Genomic DNA, 23,735 nt, shown 5'->3' on the forward strand with positions numbered 1-23,735 from the left:
TTTAGGAAGCAATGATGGCAGGAAATAAGAGTGTGTCAGCCTAAGAGCAGATGGACAGAACACCTGAGATCCTAGGGTCCGGGGTAGAGACGGCAGGATGACTCCATAGAGAAAGGAGGGATTATTTCAGCGATCGTGTTGGAGATAAGCTCACTTCGTGGAGAAAAACTAAGTTCGTTCCCCTGGGCTGAAAGCGCGGGGACAGGCTTTCCTGGGGCTGAATGCGGGGACAGGCTTTCCTTGTAACAGAGTAAACCAGGGAACCTCTTTAGGACCCGCAGGCGATGAAGGGCCTCCAGAAGCAGCTGTGGAAGAGGAAACCATGAGGCCCAAGCAGAAGTATTCGATTACACCGCCCTGCAGAAGGGAAGGCAGGACGCACCCCTGGAGCGGGGCCTCATGTGCCCTGAAGGGCGCTGGGGGCAAAGCAAAGAGATCGCTGGAGCCCCGGGGGGCTCGCCGCAGCTGACGCTGTCATCTAGAGCACACAGACCAGTCGGGACGAGGCAGCACCCCACAGAAGCACAGGCCCCAGATGGAAGCGGGAGTGCACGTAGGGGGACCTGAAAGCCAGCAGGTGTTTGGAAAGACGCAGACAGACATCCACCCCTCATTCGGGAAACGCGCGTTAAACGGAAAGACGCTCTGCCCGATACCTTCCCGTCGGACAGATGTGAACCCGCGAGCTGCTGCCTGGCGATGGGGAGAACATGCAGGTCTGAGAGCCGGTGCGTCCCAAGGGTGCCCGCGGGTGCAGACCTGGTGGGCAGCCCTCTGATGGCACGTGTCCAACGACCCCGCGTCCCCTCCGCCTTCACGGAAGACAGCAGCTCTCGCGCAGGTGCAGAAGGACGCGCACCAGAGCGGAGCCTGGCACAATCATGTGCAAGTGGGCGAATGAACTACGGGGGCAGAGGCCACGGGTTGCCGCGAGACAGCCGGAGGAAGCAGGTCAGACTCGGTTCTGGTTCTGGGCGCGATGGGAGTCCGCCTCCTCTGCCCGGCCTGTCCGCCGAGCGTGGCTGGACTTCCCAGACGCCGCGCATGCGGCAGTGCCCTGTGGACTTTGGGAACGTGGCCCGTGGAGTGTGGAACGCGGAGGAGCCCCGAGCTGGCGGGAAGTGTCCCGGTTTCCTCCCTGGAGTCTCCTGGCTGGACTTGAAGACCAGTCCAGGCCTGCGTGTGTTGAGCCGGTGCAAGAGCTGGAGATGGGGGGCTCCTAATGTGACCAGAAAAAGGATGGGAATTGCCTTGTTTTCTGTTCTCTACTCCAGGCCCCAGGAGGTGGCCGTGTCCCAGCTGGTGGCTCAGACTCCTTGGCCAGGGACGGTGTGGGGAGGAGTTGCCGCGCGCATCTGTGTTTCTCTTTCTACTGTTGTGGCACTTGGTGGGGGACGGAACCTGGTAGAGAAGGTGCACAGTGGGTATCAAGCCTCAGTCCCGACGTCCGAGCCGGAATCCAGGCGGGTGCGAAGGACTCCAAAAGCCAGGACGCCTCAGGAAACCTCATGGAGGAGGGAGTTTGGGTGCGCGGGCCGTGGAGTGGCGTGTGTATGGGGGCTCCCCCCGACCTGGGCACGTTTGTGTGCAACCCTAACCAGCACGCACGCGATTTCAGAATTGCTCCAAGGGGTGGACCCGCTCTGGTCCCGCACTTGCCACTTGTGCCCACACACACGGACCTAAATCACGTGGGGGAAAGGGTTTAAACCCCGCTGGTAGGGCCAGTGTTCCCAGAAGGTGGGGCTGGCAGCACAAACCTCGCCTGTCTCATGGTCTACACAAGCCCCTGAATCCGGGCTCCTCATGGGGTCTCAGGAGGACATAGAGCCTCACAACCAGGTGCCCACGTGGCCGGGGTGCAGCCCACGTGGCCTTGACCGGTGCAGAAACGCAGACACCTCCATGCGGGGTACAGGGCGGGAAAGGGGACTCGCAGGCAGGAACCACCAAAGACTTTCCACCAATGATGGTCCCTGTGCCTCAGAGATGCATGACGGGCAGAAGACAGAGCCTCTCAGTAGGGCCATCGAAGACAGGAAAGGAGTAGCACGTCAGGGCAGGGCGGTATTGGCCAGAGAAGGCACAGACGGGTCAGGAGAACAGAGAGGGACCCGGAAAAGACCCAGCCGGAGAGAGCTGACCGACGTCCGGCAGAGAGCAAGTGCCTCTGTGGGAGAACCGTGGTCTTCCCAAAAGGCGGTGCTGGGATAACGGAACATCCACGTTCGATAAAGAAAAAAAAAAAAAAACCCCGACGAGCCCTCGCACCAGCACACACATGCGCTCAGATGGCCCCAAAGCTTATTGTAAGACCCGAGCTCTAGAGCTTCTAGAATTCCAGACCGGCCGGGAGCAAGTCCGGGGGTGCTGGGCCTGAGGAGCAAGTGTGAGTGTTGGATCTGGAAGACACCGCCCAGGAGAGGAAAGGGCAGACGCACGACTTCTTTCAAGTTTGGTGCTTGTGTTTGGCCAGAGCCGCCAGGGAAAGGTGAGGCGCCACCAGCAGGGGCTGCGCCCGCGGGGCCCACTGCCCCCCACCCCCACCAGCAGCCCGGACGGAGCCCTAGAACCAGCCGGAAGGCCAGCGGCTCTCTGTCCGCCACCACACCGGGCCCCGGCAGGGACTCTGTGGGGTCCACACCCCATAAACTCCTCAAATGCTCAGACGGGTGAGTCGTAACCGGGCCTGGATCACCCGTCAGTAACGTGGACTAAAACGTGGAAGCTTCCAGCACGGACATTGGTATGTGACACCACGAACTGGGGTGGGGGGGGTCAGGACGTGGAGCTTCTGGTCATCGGGGTACACGCTCAGGAGGGTTTTTAAAACTAAACTAAATCATGTGACGAAAAAGGAAAGTGGAGTAACGGGCCAGATACACACCCAGCAACCCAGAAGGGTCTTTTTTAAAAACTGATTTTATTTATTCATTTGACAGAGATCACAAGTGGGCAGAGAGGCAGAGAGAGAGAGAGGGGGAAGCAGGCTCCCCACTGAGCAGAGAGCCCGATGCGGGGCTCGATCCCAGGACCCCGAGATCATAACCTAAGCCGAAGGCAGAGGCTTTAACCCACGGAGCCACCCAGGCACCCCAGAAGGGTCTTTTTTTAATAAAGGGCTTGGGGGAGAAAGTAAAACACAGAATGAGATGTATAATATAATTTAAAGGCATTTAAAATCTCTGATAAGTGTCCCACGGTTCTATAAGATGTTACCATCTGAGGAAGCTCGTGGAGGGCGCATGGAACCGCGGCGCTACTTTTGCAAATCTTCCACACGCCTAAAACTATTTCAAAAAGACAAAAAAAAAAAAAAAAAAAAAAAAAAACGACGCCAAACCCAGAAACTTTTTTCCCCCCAAATGCACTTACCAACAAAAAGACACATTAAATTAGAGTAGTTGTTTACGGACTGGTGGGAGGGCTGTGGGGACACCAGGGAAGAAAGAAACAGGAATGGGCCTGCGGTGGGCACGGGGGTGGGGGGGGGCGCGGAGCAGGGGCGGCCCAGTCCTCGCCTTTGGCAGAAGAGAGCTCATCACGGTCCGCCGACTGCAAGGACCTCCGGAGAACGCACGCAGGAAAAAGGAAGCTTCACGGGGCATGTCAGGCGGATTGGTGTGCTTTAGAGGAAGCCCAGATCTGGTCTCGGTCCTCCTTTCTGGGGCAGAACTGCTAAAACCTTGGAGTTTCCGAAGACAGGAGAACCCGAAAGGCCTCTTTTATTATGTTAATGAAATGACTTTTGGGCCTCCCTGGGGAGATGGGGCTGGTGGCCCAGGGAATCACCCTGGGATTAGAGGGTTAGGATTTTCAGTCCCACCACCTGACCTCTGGGGAGAGGAGGGGTTGGAGATAGCACTGAGCTATTATTAGTGTAGTAGTAGTAGTGTATTAGCTATTATTAGTGTAACAAAACCTTTAGCACCCCGAAGCTTCCAAGAGCTTCCAGGTTGGTGAACAGGTCGGGGTTCTGGGAGAGTGGCAGGCCCAGAGAGAGCATGGGAGCTCGGCACCCTTCCCCTCGCCGGGGGTGGTGGTCGCTGCTGTCTGGCTGCTCCTGGGTTAGCTGCTCTTACAATAAACCCGCGATCCAGGAATGAGATGTTCTCTGAGTTCCGTGAGCCACTCTAGCAAATGAATCAAACCCATGGCAGGGGGAGGCGGGTGTGGGAACCTCCGATCTGTAGCTGGTGGGTCAGAAGAAAAGTCACAAGCTGGACTTGTGGTTGGCGTCTGAGGTGGGGCGTCTTGTGGGGCGGAGCCTTCCACTCGTGGGGTCTGATGCCGTCTCCAGGTCATGTCAGAGCTGAGAGGACACCCAGTCAGGGTCCACTGAGAACTGGAGAATCACTTGGTGGTGGGGAGGCCACCCCAGCACAGACCCATCAGTCAGAATCGGGTGCAGAACCCACTTAAATGTAGAGAAAAGTTACTGCTCAGCATATAAGTGAATTCAACCCAATACTGCCTGTTTTTGAAAAATAATGTCTGATATATGGAGTTTAAAAACACAGAGCTACAATAATAGACCACGTAAGTCCAACGAGAATGGTTAAAATGCACAGAGGTCCTTGCAGTGTTTGAAAAGGGTGTTAATATTTTGATAAATTTCAGACCTTATCAAGTTGAATAGCGGGTCACGTTTCTAAGGTAAGCGGAAGAGGAGCAGAGCCTGTCTGGTTTCTGGACCAGGGATGGATTAAAAATGAATATGTAAAAATGCAATTATTTCAGCAATCAAGGAAGAGGACTTTAGAAGTGCCGTAGCAGCAGGACACGTACAGAACACTGGGAGACAAGGAACGCGCCCACACAGCCGTGGTTACGCACAGTGTGACTGAAGCCAAAGCAAGACAGAGATTCTCTGGTGGGATTTAAATACTGCTTAATAAAGGATAGTTAGGGTGTTTATATTAGCATCAAAGAAGAGACTAAGTCAAAAGATAAAGACAGTATTACACAGAGAGAGGGTCACTTCAAAAGAATAAAAGATTTGATTGGGAAGGTGTATTAGTTCTAAACTCTGTTCCCCTTATAAAGGGACATGTGAGCAAAGCAAACTTTGCCAGAACTCCAGAAAGAAAACCAGTCTCCTATCATGATGTGGGGATTTTCAGTGCATCTTTTTCAACTCTTGGTCACGCAGAGACGGAATGATTGGACAGACGGCAGATGGGAGCGACGGATGACAGCCTTCGTGGGATGGCCGCAGAGATGACTGTGTGCTCAGCAATTAGAAAATACATGTGGGGGCGCCTGGGTGGCTCAGTGGGTTAAAACCTCTGCCTTCGGCTCAGGTCATGATCCCAGGGTCCTGGGATCGAGTCCCGCATCAGGGCTCTCTGCTCAGCGGGGAGCCTGCTTCCCCCTCTCTCTCTGCCTGCCTCTCTGCCTACTTGTGATTGCTCTGTCAAATTAATAAATAAAATCTTAAAAAAAAAAGAAAAAGAAAAAGAAAATACGTATGGAATACTTTTTTCCCCCCAAATTGGTACATACCAGCAGGTCTCCTAAAGACTAGATTCTATGACAGCATAATTACAAGGGAAATCACAAAAAGGTGGGTTTGAAAATTTCCATGATTTAGGACTTTTAGATCCTATAACATGTCAAAGAAAGTAACCATGATGGAAATTTTAAAAACCACTAAAACGGGGGGCACCTGGGTGGGTCAGTCAGTTAAGCATCCGACTCTTGATTTTGGCTCAGGTCGTAGTCTCAGGGTCATGAGACGGAGCCCCATTTCCAGCCCCACGCTGGGTGTGAACCTGCTCAAGGTCCTCTCTCTCCCGCTCCCTCTGCCCCTCCCCCCACCCGCACGCCTCCCCCAAATAACTAAATAAATAGAAACCATTGAAACTGCACGACGGCAGAAGCAATACACATGATACACACGGAGCCTTGTAAGGTGCAGCTAAAGCAGCACCTTGAGGGACATGTGTAGCCTGGAGACTTGGGTAAGAGTTGGAAGCTAGAAGTCAATGTGACAAGCATCGAGCTTCAGGAATTATTTTTGTTCGTTAAAAACCCCAAAGGAAGGAGATTGACTCAGATGAGGGCAGGAATTAGCGAGAGGGGAGAGACGTGGGCCCACAGAGTGAACAGTCTGTTCTTCCCAACGGCGGACAAGATGTCGAAAGAGAGAAAGTCACACAAAGTGAAGGCCCGGTGCAGAGGGGGCCCGACGACCCCTTCGAAACCAAAAAAGCGATGAGACTGTTGTGAGGATCTCTTCCCAACACATTGGAAAACTTGGTTGAAATAGATGGATTTCTAAGAAGAGGTAACACACTAGAAGGGAGTGAGGAAGTAGAAAGCCTGCACATCCGCGTAAGGAAGCACGACGAGGCCTGGTTGGGGGGCTGTGGTCGCCGCGGAAGCCTGAGCTCCTTGGCAACATGGGCAAGTCCCTCACCCTCTCTGTGTCTCAGGGGAATGGGAGCGGGGGGGCGGGGGGGCAATAACCCATCTGCCCCGGGTGGTCCGGCAGGCTGTTAGCGATGCTGGTGGTCGCCGCGCATCTGCCCCGCACCAGTGCCAGACCCTGACTGGTCATCCTGTGCCGCTCAGATCCTGCCTCGGCCCCGCCAGGAATCCCCTCTCCTGTGGTCTCTGGCAGCCCAGAGCTGCCCTTGGCATATGCTTCCACTGCCAGGCCTGGACCCCGGCCTAGCCTCTGCTGTTGCCTCTCTCTGTCCTGCCGGCTTGGCTCACCCCACTGTCCCCCTTGTCCACCCGTGGCTCCATGCCTGGACTTGGGCCCAGAGTAGGTGAAGGGGGTCTGCACACCCTCCCCAAGCATGGTCTGGTGGGGCTCAGTCCCCAGGGACCCTCTCAGCTGTCAGAGGGACAGAGATCTTGTGCATTCTGGGGTTTGGGTGGCCCCTAGTCTGAAGGGGACCAGACCCCTACACCAAAACCTGATGCAGGATGCATGGTGACTCTAGAGAGACTCAGAGCTGGAGGCAGGGCTGGGACCGGAGGCTCCAGCAAGGTGACGTCAGGAAGCGACTGGCAGCCGTGGGCAGAGCCTGCTGGGGACGGATGGGGGCCGGGCTGGGGCTGCGACGGGGTGTGGGCTCCTAGGTCTGGCCATGCAGCCCTCCCAGCTGTGTGACCCTGGCCATGCCTCTCTCCTGCTGACTTGTTGGTGACCTGGGGTGGGCCAAAGCCCACCTGGTCCCAGGAGTCCCCCCAGGATGGGCCCTGAGTAGGAGCTCCCCTTTCTGGGTGCGCCCCTGCTGGAGTCTCCAGCCCCCCACAGCCTCAAGCCTGGGTTCGGGCTGCCTGCCTGGGTGCCTATCGGCCACCCCACTGACCTCCAGGCTCAGCCTGACCCACTTCTCCAGGAAGCCTTGGCGGGGAGTCCCATCCCTGCTCGGGCTCTCCAGGCACTGTCACCGGCTGTGTCCCCATCTCTCCTCTGTGAAGGGCCCCCCCCACTCTATCCCTTCTCTTTCCTATTCTGCCACCTGGTCCCCCCAAAACACACTCTCACCCATCCGCGAGGATTAGAGGGCCTGGGGTGGAGTCTGTCAGCTGCCTCCCTTCTCGACTCCCCTTCCTGGGTGAGGGGACAGGCCCCCTGAGGTCACAGGCAGGGCACCATCCCGGAACCTGACTTGCAGCCCACCCCATCCGCCAGCTGCCTCCCAGGGAACTCCCGGCAGTGGAGGGGGGAGGCTGCAAGGGTGGGGGTGCTGTGTCCTGCCTCTTCCCGGCTCCCCTCCCGGGGCTGCCTCCATATGGTGTTCGCAGAGAGCCATATTGCGTCCAGCAACACCTCCCCTGCCTTCCTGGGACAGCTGGGGACGCCTGCGCCTGCACCTGGTCAGAGCAGGGCTCCAAGCTGCCCCCCATCGTCAGGGTGCCCTCTCCCTGGGATGCCCAGGGGTGCCAGGGGGTAGCACACGGAGCCCACCCTCGTTTCCTCAGGGGCCCCGCACTTCCGCCTTCTGGGATTTGGGGGAAGGGGTCTGAACCGGATCATCCTTGATCCCACACATGTAAATGGAAGTTTCTAGACGAGTCAGTGTTAGATTCTGTGACTGTAACTTCTTTACTCTTTGTCCAAAGAGCTGTGGTCCACAGGGCGCTCCCGGGACCCCTGCCCCATGGCCAGCCCCGGCCCTGACCACCGTCTTGGGGAGACCCCTGGGGCCGGGCTGGGGGCTGGCCCGGCTGGAAGGGAAGGTTCTAGAGCCGCGCAGCTGGGAGCTGACGTGAGCAGTGACTGTCTCAGGGCTTCCGGCTCTGCCTTATTTGGAGGCAGTTCCGGGTGGGGCCGCGACTGGCACGTCCTGAGCTTTTCAGAGACACCCTTCCCCCGCCCACCTTTGTCCCTGCCCCCGTGGGCCACTCCAAGCGGACCTGGCCAGTGCCGTGGGACACCCCAGTGAGGGGAGAGGTGCCCCAGCTGGGGCCCCCCGCTCTGCAGGAGGTCTGAGTTCCCTCGGTCTCCGGCAGGCAGTGGCAGAGCAGTAGCGCAGGGGAGGCCAGGGCCGGTCCTCCGGTCCTGACCAGCGTGCCAGCCTGTCCTTGCAGGGCCGTGGCACCCTTCCCAGGGCCTAGGGTACGACCTCTGCAGGGGTGGGGGCAGGGGTGGCAGGCAGGGACCCCAGGATTTTTTTTTTTAAGATCTTATTTATTTGAGAGAGAGACAGGGAACACAAGCAGGGCAAGGGGCAGAGGGAGAAGCAGCCTCCCCGCTGAGCAGCACCTGGTCCCACGGCCCGGAGGTCATGGCCTGAGCCAAGGGCGGATGCTGCTGACAGCCCTGCAGGTGCCCCAGGAAAGGGCCGCGTGGTAACCCCCAGGGCAGTGGGAGGCAGCTCAGGGGGGGTGCTGGCTGGCTGGTCAGCTCAGGGGAGCCGCACAGGCCCCACATTCCCCAGACAGAGCTCCAGGTTGAGGAGGAGGTCCCAGGGGGTGGGGTGGGTGCAGCAGAGCCAGGAGGGCACTCCCAGCTCGGGGAAGGTTCCGGAACGTAGCCCTGGAATGAGCGTGAGGCTCCCTGAGGATTTGCTTCCCTGTGGAGGCAAGCCCGTGTGGGATGCAGGGCTGGGGAGGTGATGGGAGCCTGAGATGGGTCCTTCCCCTCGAACGGGGCCCGAAGGAGCCCAAGGGTGCTGTGGGGTGGCCCCATTGCATGGCTGGGGACAGGAGCCTCTCCTACTGTGGCTGGCCAGGAGTTAGACAGGAAGAGGGACTTCCTGATGGCCCATGCTTGCTGCTGGCTGGGCAGCTGGGCCCGGGAGGCCTTGGGGGGGGTGGGGGTGGGCGTGAAGGCTTTTCCAAGAGTCCCCACCCGCCCAGAGGAAGGGCCACTCCATGCAGGGGTGCAGGAGCTGCCTGCCTGGGTAACTGGAGGGTGGCCGCCTCCAGTGCACCTGCCCCCCAGGAGACTCAGGCCCTTGTCATTGTCCTCCTGCACCCTTCCTTCTTCCACCCTCCCTCTGTCCGCCCTGTCCAGGTGCTCCTCCCATCTGTGGAGACACTCCCCTTGCCGTCCCGGAGGCACCACCACCAGCACCAGGATCCCTCCCCGCCACCAACAGCACCACGAGCTCCAGCCACAAAAGTGTCCCCACCAGCTTCAGCTGCCCACGTGCCCGCCCCTGTGGTGATCGCTGCCATCGCCAGCCCCATTGGCAGGGCACAGTGGTCCTGCTGGCTGCAGGGGAAGGGAGGCCCAGGAGGCAGTCCCAGGGTTCCGAGGAGGACAGCCCAGGGACAAAGGTGTGGAGATGATGAGAAAAACAAGGTCCAGGGAAAGGAGTGGCTTGTGGTGGAGGGAACAGTAGAGGGAAGCCCACGGCTGCCCTTCGGTGGCCTCCCCCACGGACGGGAGCGTCCTGAGATTAGGGCTGGGGAGCTGGGCTCACTACCCGCCCCGCAGGGGAGCATCACTCAGACACGTGAACCTCCATTTCCTCCTCTGGAGAGGGTGTCGGACCCTGCCTGTCCAGCCCTGAGACAGCTGGATGGACACAGAGGGCCACACAGAGACGAGCTCTGGGCACACGGTGGTTGCTGGCCTGGAGCTGTGCCCCGCGGGGCTCACGGCAGAAAGCAGTGGAGACAGACCGGCGCAGGGAACACCGGGCCTGGACGTTCCAGGCTGGCTTCCTGCACCCTGGGTGGCCGAGAGGACCGGGGTTTCTGGGCGCTGTCCCCGTGCCAGGTGGCCGTGGAGCACTGAACGGCTGGGAATGTGGGGCCTGGGCAGGACAGAGGGTGTGGCTTCTCCTGGAAGGACTCAGCCCTCCGGGGGAGCGGGACGAGCAGGACAGAGGAGCAGGACGGAGGGGAGCCTGAGCCGAGGGTCGCAGCGCTGAGCCACGCCCACTGCAGGCTGGGAGCCAGGCCGGGCGCCTGGTTTGTTGTTTTTTCTAGGTTTTCTGTGGTGCTTGTGAGCAGGGCAGGGGAGGTCAGGTCACTTCCCAAGGGCAGCGGGGAGCCCTGTGCTCCGTGTTCCCCTCACCAGGACAGTCTGCACCTGGACCCCAGTCCCCGGGCCTTCTGGCTTCCTTCAGCATCAGCGGGGACGAGGGAGCCGGCACAGGCCCCCGCCCTGCTCTGCACCCCCAGGCCGGTGGGGTTGGAGTCCGAGGCCTCTCCGGGTGGGGGGCGCACGGGCTGCAGGGGGTGGGGAAGACGGGTGGGGGGTGTGGGGGGAGACGCCGCACTTGACGGAGTGTGGGCGCATCCGCGGTCGTATGGACTTTAACAAGCCCCCGTGGGGGCGGGTTTCGCTGTCCAGTCTCTCCCAAGGGGGCATTTCACAGCGCCCCGGACCGCAGCTGCGTGCTGTGCCATCCCCTCCTGGCTGTCCACTCTCCTGGTACTTGCGGTCCCTCGGTCCCCAGCAGTCACGCCTGGTCACCAGCGGTCCCTCTCCATCCTCGGCCACTTGTGGTCACCACCCAAGGCGGTCCGGAGCGCCGTGGGAACCCTCACTGGGCAGCTCCCCCCAACCTTCTGGGAGCCGGGCGTTGTGTTCACCTTGGGTGACATGGTCGGGGGCCGTCATCTCGGGGTGCAAACGGCCCCCCTGCAGCCCACGATGGGAAGCGCAGCCGGGGGAGGAGCCTGGCTCACCGGCCGCCCTCCGGCCTCACAGCGCCCAGTCAGGCTCCCGGCGTGGGCTCAGGCCGCCCCCTGCTGGAAGCACGCGGGCGAGGCAGGCATTTCCGCTCTCAGAACGAGACGGAGCATCTCCAAGTCCAGGCTCAGAAACTGGTCAAGCTGTGGGCCACCCGCCAAGCTGGGAGGTGGCAGAAGGCTGGGCTGGATGGGCGGGGGGCGCGGCTCTGGGCATGTCCACATTTGTCCCTCACGCCTGCCCCAGGACCAAGAGGCAGGTGCATGGGCCAGGGTGAGGCAGTAGGTGGAGGGCTTGGAGGAGATCCCGGGCGGATCAAGGCCGGCTGGAAGGAGGGGGGCCGCCGACGCCCAAGGCTCCCTCCCTCCGTCCACGTCCTCTGCCCCAGTCCCAGACTGTTCCCCTGGAGATGGCACCAGCACAGGGAAGTCCCACACCAACGGCTCCTGTGGGTCTAAAGGTCTGCGGTGGAGAACAAGGGGGCCCAGCATCGGGGGGTCCCCATCAGCGTTCCCACAGTGCCCTTGGCGGCCGCATGATCTCAGGCCTGGACGTCAAGGTCCACACAGCATGGGCTCCTGACACCCAGGCAGGGGACAGGGGTGGAAAGTCCATGGGGCTGTGGCGTGGGCTGCAGAGAGAGGCCACACACAGACGGGACGTGGGTTTTTAATTCTTTTTATTGAAGAAAAGAAAAGGAGAGAAAAAATAGATTCCCCACCCCTGCTCTTCCCGGAGTGGGCTTCTAGTCCTGCCCCTGGGGTGGGCGCAGGTAAGAGAGAGGACTGTGCTCTCCACCTGGGTCTGGGGAGGGGCCCCGGGCCCTGGAAAGGTGGGGGGGGGGGCTGGCTGCTTCCCGAGGGGTAGGGTGTCTAAAAAATGGTGCCAGGCCAGCTGGGCCAAGCGGGCTGGTCCTCTGCTGCGGCAGCAAGGCAGGCCTCTTGGGGATGCTGGCCACGCTCGGGCCGGCCACCGTCCGCCGCGGCCCGCCCGCCCGCCTGCCGGGGCTGGGCTGGAGAAGGGCAGAGTCTGAGGCACCTTCCGGCCTCCGGAGCCCTGTGCCCGCCCCCCCGGGCCGCCGGCGCCTCCTGTCCCGTCTGGCTCTGGTCCCAGCACTGCGGGCCTCCACCTGGCCGCCGTCCGAGCGCCCTGAGGCCAGGACGCGGGTCTGGCCCGCAGCCCGAGAGCACGTCTGAGCCCGTCCTGTGGCAGGAGCGGGCAGAGCAGCATCCCTCCTCGTGGCCCGGTGCGTGGCCGCCGCCCACCTGCTCAGACCTCAGTCTGGAGGTCGATGATGTCCTGGCCCACCAGCGGGATTGTGGCGCCCGACTTCTCCCACTCCACGCTCCGCAGCTCCAGCGGGGACGGTGGCAGTGGCTCCAGCTCCTTCTTCACCCACGCGGGCGTCCCGTGGGCTTTCCGAAGGCTCTCCCAGGGCCGCTTGTTGGGCGTCTGCTGCTTCTCCGGCTGCTGGCCGATCGGCGGTGGTGGACGGAGGGGCCGCAGAGCAAGATGAGACCGGAGGGAGCGAGGGGGAAAGAAGGCAGAGTCAGAACAGGGGAAGGAGACTGAGAGAGCGGCCGGCCAGGAGCAGAGAGCCTCCCGCTATGGGGTCCGGTGTGGGGGGCGACAGCCTGCTGTGAAAGGCACCTGCCCGAAACCGCTCCCTGGACCGTGGCTTTCCTCAGGAGGTGCCAGACTACTCCCCAGTGGACCGCCTACCCCTCCCCCTCCAGACGGGCCCCCAGGAGCTAGTGCACCACCTACCCCTCCAGACAAGCATCCCCAGAAGCCAGTGTACCCTCCCTCCTGCCCAGAAAGGCCCATGGGCTTGTCCTGCCCTCCAGAGTCTAGCATGGGCTGGGTCAGGCCAGCATCTGGGAAAGGTCGCAGGAAAGAATGAATGAATGAGAAGGACGGGAAGAAGAAAGGCAGGAGACAGCCTTACGTATAGGCTCTCGCACAGCATGCCCCATCCTGTGCTGCCCCCCACAGCGCCCAGGGCCCTGCCCCCCCAGACCTTGCTGTCCGGGCCCAGGGCCTCCTTGTCCTTCTCGGCGTGCTGCAGCTTTCGGTTTAGGTCCTGGAACAGGTCCTGGTGCCGTTTCCGCGTGTGCATGATTTTCTGCAGGGTGGGAGGGGGCGAAGCCTGAGCCCGGAAAAGGGGTGCTGCCCCGCCCCTCCCTGCCTGCTGGAGGGGTTCAGAGCACCTGGCCTGGCCATGTGGGGGAGGGGATGCCAGGACCCACCTCGAAATCCAGTTCCGCGTACCGTGATTTCCGCCGCTGTGGGGAGAAGGGGTTCGTGCGCGTTTGCAAGCAGTTCCCTAAAACCTCCCAGGCCACAGGTCCCGACCTCTCCTTGCCTGAAGATGGGGGAGACCAGGGACCCCCTCGCCCCAGGCCTCCTCTTGGGGACTTGCCCGAGCCCTGGGGTCACGCCTCTGTGAGCCCTGAAGCTGCTGTTCTCAGGCCCTTTGTGGGCCCCCTGCTGCCTTAGACAGCAGGGGCCCGGCCAGGAAGATGCTGGACAGGAGGCGGGGCCCCAGAGGGCAGTGACCATCACGAGGAGGCTCTCGGTTCTATGACAACCTAGGGCTCTGGTATTCCAGGGCTAAAGTGAGGGTCAGCCTACAGAACCTCCTCACCACTTTCTGTCCCAGATCAGAGGAGCTGGACTGTCCTCCAGGCCACCTCTGGCCTCCAGGCTAGGGCCGGCGCTGGGCAAGGGTCTCTGGCTCAGCCTGCCCACGACGTGCGCCCAGGGATGAACAGCATGGGACGCAGGCCAGTGGCCCAGCTGAGAGGCCCCAGAGGCCGTGAACCAGGAGGTGGGAGCATGGCCTAGGGAGGGTGGGGCTCCCTGAGGGCGCTGGGCAGTGCTTCCCGCTCCAGGCTCTGACCCCATGTTGCACAGGCTGGGGGGCGCTCGGGGTCAAGTCTAGGCTTCAGGTTGTTCTGTGGAGGGACTCGCTGCTCTGACCGCAGGCGCGGGATGGGCTAGACTTGAGCTGACTCGTGCCCAGCTTGGTGGCCTCTGCAGTGAGGGAGGCCCCTGTTTCGGCAGAGGCCGGGAGCTCCCTGTCACGAGGGCCCAGCAGGACGAGGGGCAGCGTGGCTAGAGGACAGAAAGAGGACGGTGGGCGGGCGGAGGGGGGTCCTAGGGGACGCCCCGTCAGCAGCCAGCTTGTCCCCCTTCTTGTCAAGGGACACCTGCCAGCAGCAGGGAGCCGGGATGCTGGTCCCCAGCATTCCCAGGCCTGGACTTCCTAGCACTGGCCGTGGGCCCCACTGGCTGGGCCGTGTGCACCCAAACCAGGAGCGCCCACAGCACACCCTGCCCCCCTGCCTACCCCCCCCCCCCAGGTCCCCGGGCCGCCCTCACCTCCAGGGAGCTCACGGACAAGGTGGAGACGTTCTCGTTCCTGGTCCCGGCCCCCGAGCTAGGCCCCGGGTGGGCCGCGGGCTCCCCAGGCTCCCCCAGGCTGGGGGGTGCGGGCTCCAGGGTGGGGGGGGGGGGTGGGGGGGGCGGCGGCGGCGGGGGCTGGGCGGGGGGGGGCCTCCGGGGGCCCGGCGCCCGGAGGCTGGCGGGTGGGTGGGCTGCGGGCCGGGAGGCTGGCGTCGGGGGCCATGCTGAGGTGGATGAGGCGGGTCTGGGGCATCTGGTCTAGGTGGATGCTGTGCTTGGCTTCCTCCGGCGGCTTGGGCCGCAGCGTGGCCGTGGCCGTGGGCAGGATGACGTAGCTGGTGTCCAGGGCCTTCTCCTGGGCCCGGCTCAGCTCCGAGTCCAGCTTCTTGAAGATGTCCCCGTCGCCGGCAAAGGAGGACTTGGGCGCCCTGTCCTTCTTGAGGGTCAGGGAGTGGTTGGGGAAGTCGGGCAGGGGGCCGCCCGGGCAGCGGGGTGAGCCGTGCAGGTGCAGCTTGGACACGTTGGCGGGCAGGCTGTTGAAGTTGGTGGGGGGCACCTTGGCGTGGGCTACCTTCAGCTTCTCCTCCTCGGGCAGCGATGGCCGCTTGAGCGTGCCGGTGATCGTGGCCGTCCGGCAGGCCGCGATGTCCTTGTTCAGCACTGTGGGGCGAGGCGGGGGTGGGGGTCAGGGTGGCCTCAAGGGTGCCCCGGCCAGACCCAACCGGGCGCGTGCCCTCTGACGGCTCTGGAGCTGCGGTTCCCGGCGCCCACGCCCCGCAGGCCGCCCCGGCCCTGGTCAGTGGGGGCCTGCCGCGTGCTGTCTGGTGCCACGGCAGCCCAGCTTCCTCTGCCATTTCTAATGAGGCTGGAAGATGTGGTGCTTCTGCCTGCCCCCACAGACAGGAGGACAAGTGACCGCCACCCACACACTGCTCTCCTGGCAGCCAGGAGCCCCTGAGGACCCCGCAGCCAGCCCACGTGTCTTGGAAGTGCAGGGACACAGCTCCTCGTGGAGGGGGAGGTGCTCCTGGGGTGCCTTGCCCCAGATGCCTAGCTGTCGCACTTCTGCTCAGCTGCAGGGGAGGGGGCCGCATGACCTCCGAGCCGGGCTCCCGTGGGTCCACCACCCACCTCGCCCCTACCAATCAATTCAGCCTCCCGGGCCAGCAGAGAGCACAGAGCTACTGGGCCCAGCTCTGCACCCGGGCCCCCCTCAGGGCCCGTCCCCGAAAGCCTGCTGTGACCGCAGGGCCCTCTCTTTGCTGGCCACACCCCTGCCCAGCCCCGCACACCCGCGGCGCTACCTGTCACCTGCCGCCCTGTGGGCACACAGCCTCCCAGCTCGGTCCTCCTGAGCGCGCACTAAGCCCCATGGACCCAGGACGCGCCTCCCCGCTCAGATCCAGGCGCAGGTTTGCACGCTCTCAGCCCTACCTCCAGACTCCTCTAGATCCCCAGCCCCCCCGGTGTGCCCCTCACCCCCAACCACTAGCTACTTGAGAGGCCACAGGCCCCGCTGGGCCAGATGACTGATGAGGAAGAAATCAGAGGCTCAGAGAGGTCAGGACCACCGGACAGGGCTGGACCCCAGCCTCTGAAGGCCCGTGAGTCTCGGGGTCACCTCTCAGGACAGCTGCCTAGACTACATAAGACCAAGACAGGAGATGGAAGACCATTCTGTCCAGTTCCTCACTCAACCCAACCAAAGGCCACCTCCTCCAGGAAGCCGTCCTGGGTCGACCTGGCAGTAGCTGACACTCCCAGCCTAGGGCCGTCCCAGCCCCCGCCTCCATGGCTGTCTTTAGACTCTCTCTGACGGATTCAAGGCAGTTGTGGCCGGCTGGGTCTCCACAGTTCTGGAAGATACTGCCTGTCCCTCAGCCAGACGCCTGGCTCCCAGGACAAGGACCCTTGAGGGGCTCCCTCTCATTGGGCAATTGAGTCCCTTTTTCCATTTGCTTCCAGAAAACTCAGTGCTAGCCTAGGGTCCAGTGGTAGGTCCTTCTCTGTGCTCTCCCCCCACTCCCGCTGCCGTCCCCCCACCCCCATTCTGAAAGCATGCCCAAGCCTCCTCCGTGGGGTTAGTGGGGATGGAGACATGAAGACGACACAGAGTGTGGGCCCCGAGGGAGGGCAGCAGGGGTGGGCGGCGAGGTGGGTGACAGGGCGGAGGCGGGCAGCTCCTGTCTCACACAGCTTGCCCAGCCTCATGGCCCCTCCCAAGAGCGTGGAAAGCAAAAAACAGGAGTGTGTGTGTGGCTGCTGAGGCAAGGGGCACGGCGGGGAGAGGACAGGGCCAGGCCCCGCGCAGGGGGTCCACGCCTGCCCCAGGGGCTAAGAGCTCTGCCCTGCATAGCGTGGGCCTCACCCCTGCTGAGCCAGAGCTCCAGGACCGGTTTCCACAGATGGGGCCTGCGGCCGGCCAGGGCCTCAGGTGGGGAGGCAGGAAGTGGCGGGTGCGGGCCCAGGCTGAGGTGGGCGCTGTGCAGACCAGGCCTTCAGGGCAGCGTCCCCGCCAGCTGGGCAGGGCTGATCCCGCCTCCCTGCATGGGCTGGGGCAGGCCGTGGTAGGATGAGGACAGACAAATGAACAGATAGACGGACAGAGAAAAGAAGAAGCAAGTGGACCCAGGCGAGGGCCACCTGTCGCTCTCACCTGGCAGGCGCTCACCTGATCTACAGGCCAGATCCACGTCCTTCTCGAAGTCAGTCTGCAAGACAGAGGCGGGGTGGGGTGAGGGCCCGCGAGCGAGCAGCTGGGCTGCTACCCGCACCACGCCGCCTGCAGGCTGGCGGGAAACAGTGGAGCTGAGCTATACCTCGGAGGCGTGTGTGAGTGTGTGAGTGTGTGCGTGTGTGTGTGTATGCGTGCGTGGGAGCTCCCCCCGGGCGTCTGTAGCTTAGCTGGGCAATGGGGGGCCAGTCCCATGGCAGCTCCCTCACACTCTCACGCCTCTGCCTCAGTCTCCCCCAGTCGCTGGCTCCCTGGGACTCCAGCCCAAGACCTCCTCGCTCTGTCCCTCATATCCCCCGATGGGGTGGGGGGCGCAAAGTGTCTCACGCTGGGGCCCCTGCGGCCCAGCCCGTCGCCTGCTGGTGTGCAGCTGTGGGGCCTGCCCCGTGTCACCTGTAGTCCTCAGCACAGGCCCTGGGGATGAGCAAATGGAGGCCGGCTGGCCAGAGAGGCAGAACGGGCTTCGGACACGGCCGTCGGTGCCCGGGTGACACCGGCCGTCCCTTGATCTGGAGGCCCTGCTAGAGCGTGTGCCCCATCCCGACCTAGGAGCCCCGCCAGTGGGAGTGGGCAACCAGTCCCCGGCCTCAGAGCGCCTGGTGGGCGGAGCACCCCGGCCTGGGCACCACGGGCCGGGGCGTGGCCTTCTCGGGGCGGGCTGCAGGTCTGGGCCCTTGTCTCAGACCTGGAGGTTCCCTCTGCGCAAACGCAGAGGTGGGCTTCTGGGAAGACTTCAAAGTCTGAGGTCAGAGGTCAGGCCGGGAGCAGTGCCTGGGAGTCTGGGACCCCTGCCCTCACCCCTGAGGATCCAAGTAGCCTCCGCAGGTCCATCGGCTGGCCTCTGCTGAGGCCCTGCCTGGGACGCTCACAGCCCCCCTGAGGAGGCTGGGCACCCCAAGGCCTGAGTCAGCAGCTCCTGCCCGCCAGGCCCCCAGTTACAGCGTGGAGAATCCAACCCGGGCACCACCAGGACCTGAATGGGAGGCCTGCCGGCAGGAGCAGGACTGGGGGGTCAGGGAGGACTTCCTGGAGGTGGTATCTTAGCGGATACCCACGAGGCAGGCAGTGGGGTGGGAGGGCCACGCCGTGCCTCAGGCTGAACGGCAGGTGCGATGCTGGAGGGACCTGGCTGGGAACAAGGCCACGGTGGGGGCAGGGTACGTGCACAGCCCAGGCTGGTCCCCCAGATGGAGACGGAGGGAGCCCAGCCTCATCCCTGCCAGGCTGGAGGGCAATGAGGGGGCGTGGGAGGTGTGGGGGGGGCAGCCGCTGAGGCGACGGCCCACGGAGGCTGGCATCCAGGCAAGCACACTGTGGTAGCGGGGGTGAGGGTGAGCCGACACCAGCCCCCCCCCACCCTTATCGTCTGGGTCCTGCCCGCCCCAGACCCCGGGCCGGGGATGTCACCTTGGTGAGCCTCAGTGTCCCCAGCCTCACACTGGGCTCGGAGCTCTTCCCAGGGGCCGCCGGAGCCCAGAGCAGCACAGGGAGGCAGCACTGGGGCACGCACGCTCGGAGCCCTACCATGAGCTGGGCGTGGCCGTTCTGGAAGGAGCCCCCCGAGTCCCCGTTGCCCTCCTCCTGCCGGTCCACCACGCGGCACTTCACGGCGTCCTGGACCTGGGGGGAGAGAGCAGAGTGGTCCATGGCAGTCCCTGACTGCGGCCTTGTGAGTCGGGGGTAAGGCCAGGGCGAGCAGCACGAGCTGTCTCCGCGAGGGGAGCCTGTGTGCTGGGCCCTGCCTCCCTTCCCTCTTGCAGGTCCCTCTTACGACCCCCCAGAAACGTGCCACAGCCCTCCCGGCTGGAGTCTGTCTAACGGACCTGCCGTCAGGCTGTGGAGGGCACCGGGGTCCATGCCGTCCAGGCAAGCCCAGGGCCCCGCCTCACCCCCTGGAGACACCCGAGCGTCCACAAGGGCCCTTGGGGGGCACAGCACGTCTGTGGGGCACGCTCCATCGAGGAAGGTCTCACACGTTATGTCCACGGGCTCTTCAGAAAGGGGCCACCCAAGCAGCCAGCACAGAGCTTGTCCAGAGAGGACAGGCAGGGCTGGTCAGCGCGAGCAAGTAGCGAAGTCTGCCCCTTCTCTGCCGCCAAGTGCTCTGGGTGCTGGGCGGAGCGGCGAGCAGTGCCCGCCCTCAAGAAGCTGCCCCTTCATGGCCATGATGTGCAAAGGGAACAGGGGAGGCACAGGGGCGGCGAAAGCATGGAGGGGTTCCTGGAGGAGGCCTCTGGAGTGAGCGGGGGAGCTCTGGGAGGAGGGTACGCTGGGGGTCCTGGGCTCCCAGACCTAGACCCAGCACAGACCTGGGGACCTGTCCCCACTCCCCGCAGCCACACAGCTGATGAGAGGCGGTGCTGGGGTCTCACTGGCTCCGGGGCCGCAGGCACCCGCCAAGCCACTGGGCCTCCTGTCAGGTGCGCCTTCCTCCCGTGCGTGCACTCACTGACAGCCTAGCAAACATCTCACGCACCTACCGCGTGCCCAGCGGAGGCAGGCCACCGTCCAGGAGACGGCAAAGGGAAAGCACTTTCTCCACTGGCACGATAAGCAGATGGTCTCCCCAAGTGCCTCGTGGCCTCCTCCTCCAGGAAGGCCACCCGGTCAGCCTCACCTCCTCCATTCCCCCCAGAAGACTCAGATGACCACCTTACTCATCCGCCTCCCAAATGTTCCGTGCCCACTGCGCGGGCTGTAGCTGCCTGGCATCGCCCCTGCCGGCCCCCTCCCAGCCTGTCTTCCTTAGTGGCCCCCTGAAGTCCCGCCTACAGAGGCCAGAGGACGGAGGCCCTCTCCCGACTCTTCCCTGCCCACAGGGTCCCTAGCCCAGACCCCGCGTGTGTGACCCGGGAGATGAGAGAGGCTGATGGGGAAGTCCAGCCCTCCTGGCAAATCGTGTCTCTGGGGCACCTGACCCTCCCCCGCGTGGATCCCCGCTCCGGACAGTCCCACTTCTGTTCCCGGGTTTTAAATTCCTACAAACTCCCTCCTATTCTCAGATGTTCCTTCTTGGTAACCTGCCGTCTCCAGAAGCTGGGCAGCCAAGGGCAGCTGAGGGCCACAGGCGGGGCCTTCGCACCTGGGGAGACGGTGACGTCTGGCCCCACCCCACCCCACCGAAGCCACAGTGAGAAGCAAGACCGTGAGTCAACACGGCCGGGGCCAGGCACACGTGGGGCCGGGGCTGGCAGCCTCTCCCTCTTTCTTCGAATGCCGGCTCAGGCCATGTCGGGGGCCCGTGGCTGCAAGGATCTGACTTTCTGGGCACAGGCTCTCCGGATCTCAGAGGGGATGCTCACGGCCACCCCGGCATTTACATGCAGGAGCTTGTCAATGGGGCCGTCCCAACACCAAAAACGAGGGCTTCTTGTCCTCCCGTCACCTCTCCCCCTGCCCGGGGTCCTCAGGGGACAGGGTGCCCCCAGACCAGGGCCCCACCTGGGACAGTGGGGCTACATGTGGGGGATGCCGGGTGGGGACAGGGCTGCCAGCTCAGGATGGGGCTGAGCTGCCCCTGAAGTGGACCGCCAGCCGTCCACAGCATTCTTCCCTGGACGTCCCAGGGGGCCGGGAGCCCCTTCTAGAAGTGCTCTGGCTTTGGGGTCTGACACAGCAGCTGCCCGGCCTCCCCGACTGCCAGCTGTGGACCCAGCTTCTTCCTCTGGTGGACTGGGCTCATGGCCCCTTGTCCTTCTCTCCCCAAAAACCCACGGTTCACTACAAACCCTTCTCCTGTTCTCCTCATCTTTTCAAATCTCAGTGCTCTCCAATCACTTTGCTATCTTTCTAGGAGGTTCCAAAGGGAAAGGAAGGTAATTCCGCGGGTCCGCCCCCCACCCACTCCGGCCCCTTCAGCCTCACGACGGCCCCTCTCCTGTCCATGCCAAGAGCACATTTCTCCACATTTCAACCCTCCTGAGAGGGGAGCAGGTCCCGGACCTTAGCTGCTGTCACAGGCAGCCGGCCGTGGGGACAGGTGGCTGATGGCCCTCCCTTGCTCCCATTCAGGACGGGGGCTCAGCTCTGCTGAAAGCTGCACATGTCTCCAGGGCTCCGGGTCCCAAAGACCTAGGAGGACAGAGTCCCCCTCACTGCCCAAGCCTTCCAGGGGTGCAGGGGGCATCTTCAGGAAGAAGGACAGACACTAGGAGCCACTGTCCACGGCAGCCGGGGACCGTGTGCCGGCGCAGCCTTGGGGCCCGCACTCAGGTGTGGCCCGCAGTGGCCCCAGGGGTACCCACCTCTCTGCGCAAGATGCAGTGGACCATCACGATGACAAAACCCTCCAGCGAGTCGAAGACGGCGAACAGGATCTGGAAGAGGGCGGAGCGGCGGTCGGTGACAGCGAGCACGGCCGACATCCAGGTCAGCGCCAGCAGCGGCAGCACCACGCAGGAGCTCCACAGCGAGGCCCTGGGGACAGCGCAGCAGGTGGCTGCGTCAGGGCTGGCCCTGGCCGCCCTCTCCGCCCCCCACCCCTGCTGGACTTCACCTCCTCTCCCCCCTCTCCCCTGCGGTCCTGGCGGTCCCTCCTGGGGAGCAGAGTCCTGCCCCAACCAGCCCAGCAGCTGGAGCCTCTGAGCGTGGTCCCCGGAGGCTGGGCAGCGGGGAGGGAGGGACCTCTCGGGGACACCCAGGTTCCTAACTGTCCAGGAGGACACAGGAGGGATGCCCACTGGAGGCGGGAGCTGGGGGGCCACGGCCCCTCCTGCGTCCAGCTCCCCGGGCTCTCTGTGCCACCCCCGCTGCCAGGGGATCAGGGCCCCAACTCTAAGATGGCTGTGAAGGGGGCTGTTCGGCCAGGCCTCTGAGCTCTGAACAGAGATGGGGAGAGAAACACAGAGGACCAGAGAGCTGCTCCAGGAGGACAGAGGGAACAGACAGACAGACATGGCCAGACGGAGAGGGGAGGGGGAGGCAGAGACACAAACAGAGACCCACGGGCGCTTCAGCTCTTGGCAGGCCCTGCTCTGCTGGTCCCCAGGTGAGAGCGGCCTCCAGGAGTGCCTGAGGCAGGCACTGCCCTCTGCCGCCCAGTGCCTCCCTTCGCCACCATGGGCTACGCTGTGGCGGCTCTGAGCCTGCCTCTGCCGGACGGCGCTGTCACCGTGCCGAGTCCTTGAAGCGCGTGCTGAGGGCAGATGGCTCCGGCAGGACGGCTGGTGTGTGGCAGTTGTCTGGGAAATGTGCCTGACCCCACCCTCGCCACCATGACGACCTCCAGTGTTTGGGACGGCTCGCAGGGGCCCCTGTCATCACCGGGGTGGGGGCTGAGGTCAGGACCACCGACTCTCCTCCTTACAGGACAGAAGCAGGAGTGGGTGGGGCAGGAGAAGCAGGGAGTGGGCGGGGGGAGGGGTACAGGAACATCGGGCGGGGCCCGGGCCATAAGAAGGAGCTGGGGGCGGGGGGGGGGCACGGACACAGGCCCGATAGGAGAAAGGCTCCAAGGACCTCGAGTCCAGCTTGGAGAAGGACCCCCGAACCAGCAGGACCTTAGTCAGGGGGCGGGGGCAGGGCCCTCCCCAGAACTGTGCCCTTGTCTTCTGCACCCTGTCTGTCCGGCCTGGGCATGGGCAGGGAAGACAGGCCCGCCTCCTCCCCCTCCGTCCCCCTCCCCTCCCATTCCCTCCCCTCTTCCTTGTGCCAGGACCCAGGTCCCCATCCTGGCCCCAGCCCCATTTCTGCTCCAGCACAGCTCCCTGGCCAGGTTCCCGGGGGGGCTCAAGTCAGAGCCAGGAGTTGCCTTGAAGCCCTCACAGGAGCTTCTGAATGAGACGTCACAGACCCGCCTCACCTCGCCTCCTAGGGTGGAGGCCCAGGAAGCCGGCCCTCCACAGCTACGCACACCGACCTCCCCAACCCCAAGTCTCTATGGCTCCCCATGGCAGGTGGGCCTCCCTCGTCTCTGTCCTCCCTTCCGAAGCAGACCTTCTCTGGCCGTACTCGGAGCAGGAGAACAGGGCGAGGCTTCTCCCAGGGAAGTCTCATCCTACTGGGAGTCACGCTCCTTGGGGCCTGGGGCCTGGGGCCTGAGGCGGGACACCCACGGCCTGAGGCTGGTAGCAGATGGCTGGGGCCAGGGGACCCGGGAATCACTTCAGTTCCTGCAGCCCAGCCTCTGTGGGTTCTGCCGGGGCAAAGGGCCGCGCAGAAGAGCAGGTGCAGGCCCGGGGGGGACGGGGGTTCAGGGGAGCTGGCAGGGAGGCCCGGGGCAGTGGGACCACCTGGCCCTTTGGAAAGTCCAACGCCCCTATGGTGGGGTGAGAGGTAGGTGGGAGCGGTGGGGGGCAGGTGGGGCAGAGCCTCTCGGGGAATGTCCCCCGGCTCTCACGACAGGCCTGTCACAGGGCAGAGCACACAGTACGTGTCCCCCACGCCTCGTCCTGGCCGGCCCTCCCCACACAGCTTTCTGCCTCAAGCGACCCGACCTGCCCCGAACCTGCAGCCGCCATGGGGCAGCAGTGTCCGCACACCCAC

General features: G+C 63.5%; 1 protein-coding gene across 1 annotated transcript in view; it reads right to left on the reverse strand.

Annotated features, from left to right (window-relative positions):
- Positions 1-11,971: 11,971 nt before the first annotated feature.
- The window catches only part of LOC111146581 (adhesion G protein-coupled receptor B1), a 63,587-nt gene continuing 51,823 nt past the window's right edge, over positions 11,972-23,735 (reverse strand). The window contains 8 exon segments of the mRNA XM_022502194.1: positions 11,972-12,577; positions 13,131-13,235; positions 13,360-13,395; positions 14,495-14,665; positions 14,667-15,178; positions 17,190-17,229; positions 18,777-18,872; positions 21,497-21,668. Of these exon segments, the coding sequence (XP_022357902.1) occupies positions 12,380-12,577; positions 13,131-13,235; positions 13,360-13,395; positions 14,495-14,665; positions 14,667-15,178; positions 17,190-17,229; positions 18,777-18,872; positions 21,497-21,668 (1,330 nt within the window). The 3' untranslated portion in view covers positions 11,972-12,379.

The sequence above is a fragment of the Enhydra lutris genome, unplaced genomic scaffold, assembly GCF_002288905.1.
Source record: "Enhydra lutris kenyoni isolate GAN:26980312 unplaced genomic scaffold, ASM228890v2 scaffoldscaffold14, whole genome shotgun sequence".
Taxonomy (NCBI): Eukaryota; Metazoa; Chordata; class Mammalia; order Carnivora; family Mustelidae; genus Enhydra; species Enhydra lutris.